Source organism: Mustela lutreola, chromosome 8 (genome assembly GCF_030435805.1).
Source record: "Mustela lutreola isolate mMusLut2 chromosome 8, mMusLut2.pri, whole genome shotgun sequence".
Lineage (NCBI taxonomy): Eukaryota > Metazoa > Chordata > Mammalia > Carnivora > Mustelidae > Mustela > Mustela lutreola.
In genome coordinates, this window is record NC_081297.1 from 60,306,537 (window position 1) to 60,309,374 (window position 2,838).

General features: G+C 37.2%; 1 protein-coding gene across 1 annotated transcript; it reads right to left on the reverse strand.

Annotated features, from left to right (window-relative positions):
• Positions 1-1,561: 1,561 nt before the first annotated feature.
• Positions 1,562-2,542, reverse strand: LOC131837905 (olfactory receptor 9K2). Its single transcript, XM_059183558.1, has one exon. It carries the CDS (start codon positions 2,501-2,503, stop codon positions 1,562-1,564), a length of 942 nt encoding a protein of 313 aa, XP_059039541.1. The 5' UTR covers positions 2,504-2,542.
• Positions 2,543-2,838: the final 296 nt, after the last annotated feature.

Here is a 2,838-nt window from a genome sequence, read left to right on the forward strand (position 1 = left end):
AGCTGTAGGTTTTTGTAGATATTCTTTTACAAGCTGAAGAAAGGTCCCTCTATTCCTACTTTGCTAAGAATTCCTTTACTTTTTATCTGTTGGTACCATCACCGGAAACATGATACCAGTTCAGACATCGTGAGACACACCTCCTTCCTCTAGTCCCCTCATATTAATCAGTTAATCAGTTCTCTGTATCTAACATAGAAATTTTCAAATCAGCCTTTCTTTTCCACTTACATTGCTACCCTTCAAGCCCACATCAATAACATGAATTGATATAACAGTATACTGACTCCATTCTTACTCCCTTTAAATACATCATCCATCTACCTAAGACTTTCCCTAATTGTGAGCACATGCAATCAGGCACCCCACTTTGAAATCTGTATGTGTCTGTTTGGCATAAACATCTATGGATTTGAATTGTCTGTGTGAGGTTGTGATTTTCACACTAAATGGTAAGCTCCCTGAAGAATAAGGTTATTTACACCAGAACCCACTACAAAATGTATTACACAGTCAATAAAATTATGAAACAAATGAATATCCAGGGGCATAGATGAGTGAATTTTAGATTACACACTATTTTAATGACCAACTTGCTCCATATCTTTATTCAATATTTCTCACAAAAATCAACATGGGTAAAAATGAATGAAAATCCAAACTAAGGGAATGATTGCCCAAATCTGTTTGCACTATCACTTTGGTATTTATAGTAAGATTTAGCAACTAGCAGTATCTCAGAACAACCTAAAATACCTGATACCCGTAATATAAAATTTTTCACATTAATGCATATAGCAAAGGTTACTTATCATTTGTTTCTTATTATTTCTTCCTCTTGATAAAATACACTTACCATACTTCATTTAAAATGAAGATTGAGTTTAACATGCTAAAAAAGGTAGTTAGTAAGTGTGAAAATATTATTTTTTAAAAAATAAGTTGGGCATTCAGGCACCTGGGTGGCTCAGTCAGTTGAGTGTCTGACTCTTGGTTTCCACTCAGGTAATGTTCTCATGGGTCATGAGGTTGAGCCCCATGTCATGCTCTGTGCTCAGTGGGGAGTTTGTTTGACATTCTCTCTCTATGCTTCTGCCCAAACTCTCTTTCTCTCAATCTCACTCTTTCTATCATTTTCAAATTTAAAAAAAAAAAAAAAAGCACAAGAAGTAGAAGAAAAAGAAGAAGAAAGAAGTTGGGCATTCCTGTCCATCACTAGTGATTGTGTATATTGCCAGGAGCATTTTTAAACAAACACCAGGCAAAACATTGTTTACACAACAGAATGACATATAAAAGTCAGGTTCAACAACCAACCATTAAAATAAAGGAAATCAATTCTGTGAAACAAAGTCATACTTGAGATAGTGTGAGGTTAATCTTGAAAAATGATCTAATATTCAGTATATATCCAATATCCAGTACATTCAGAATTAACAGTGTTCCAGGTAACTCACCTTGAAAAAGTTCTCGTATTTCTAATGGAGAAGGATTTTCAGTAATTGCCATGAGGCATATGACAGAAATTGCCACAAAATCAATGGTGGAAAATAAATAAAAATCAAACAATTGTATTTCTCTTCTCTAGAAGTTTCTTTAGCACTTCTTTGACATCTTTGTTTCTCAGGGAGTAAATCAAAGGATTCAACATGGGAGTGACTAAAGTGTAACATAAGGAGGCCACTTTACTCAGCTCAGGAAATCTGTCTGGAGTGAGATACATAAAAAAGACGGCACCATACAGTACACCCACGACTCCTAAGTGAGAGCTGCAAGTGGAGAAGGCTTTCTTACGTCCCTCAGAGGAGCGTATCTTCAGAACTGTGGACACAATATACATATAAGAAATAATAATAACTATGATGGTAGGCATGATAATGATACCAGATAAGGAGAAAGAAACAATCCTATAGATGAAGAGGTTAGAACAAGATATCCTTTGAAGTGGACGAGTATCACAGTAAAAGTGGTCAATGGCCCGGGAAGCACAAAAGGATAAAGTAAATGTCATGCCTGTTTGAAGAACTGAGCTGATGCAGCCAAAAAAATAGGAACCAGCCACCAACTGAATGCAGAGGCGAGTTGACATCTGGACAGAGTAGAGGAGTGGGTTGCAGATGGCAATGAAGCGGTCATAAGCCATGGCTGCCAGGAGAAATCCCTCAGTCACAATGAACAAGGCAAAGAGAAAGAACTGGATCAGACAGCCAGCAAAGGAGATGGACTTGCTCTCAGACCAGAAGTTGATCATAGCTTTGGGTGCAATAACAGAAGAATAGAAGAGATCAATGAAGGAGAGGTTGCCTAGGAAGAAATACATTGGTGTGTTCAGCCGGGGATCAGTCATAATAATGGTCATCATCCCCACATTCCCTAGAAGGATCATGGCATACACAAGCAGAAAGAGCAGGAAAAGGAGAATGTGGAGTTCTGGGCAGACCCTGAAGCCTATGAGAATGAAGTCAGTCACTGCTGAGTGATTGCTTGTTCCCCTGTCACCCATGGCAGAAACCTGCTGAGAGACACAAGGAAAAATAAACAAATGAACCCCTTGGTTCTAGCCAGAAATAATCATTACAGACTTAGGACTTACAAACCTTTTCTATAGTGATCATACATTTTAACTTTATAAAGATCACTGTCCATTAAATTTAAACCTTTGCCACTGATGGTGAATCAAAAGGTTAGTTTTATGTCCTCTTCATACAAGTGGTGGAATTAGATTTCTTTCCTTTATATCTAATGCAATTCCTTTCCACCCAAATTCATATGCAAGTATCACTTCTGTGTATGTGTCTGAATCACAATTTAATTGGAATTGGAATAAATTTGAGTAAT

Excerpts from the sequence above, each read along its gene's own strand:
- LOC131837905 (XM_059183558.1), bottom strand. The coding sequence starts at position 2,503 with ATGGGTGACAGGGGAACAAGCAATCACTCAGCAGTGACTGACTTCATT.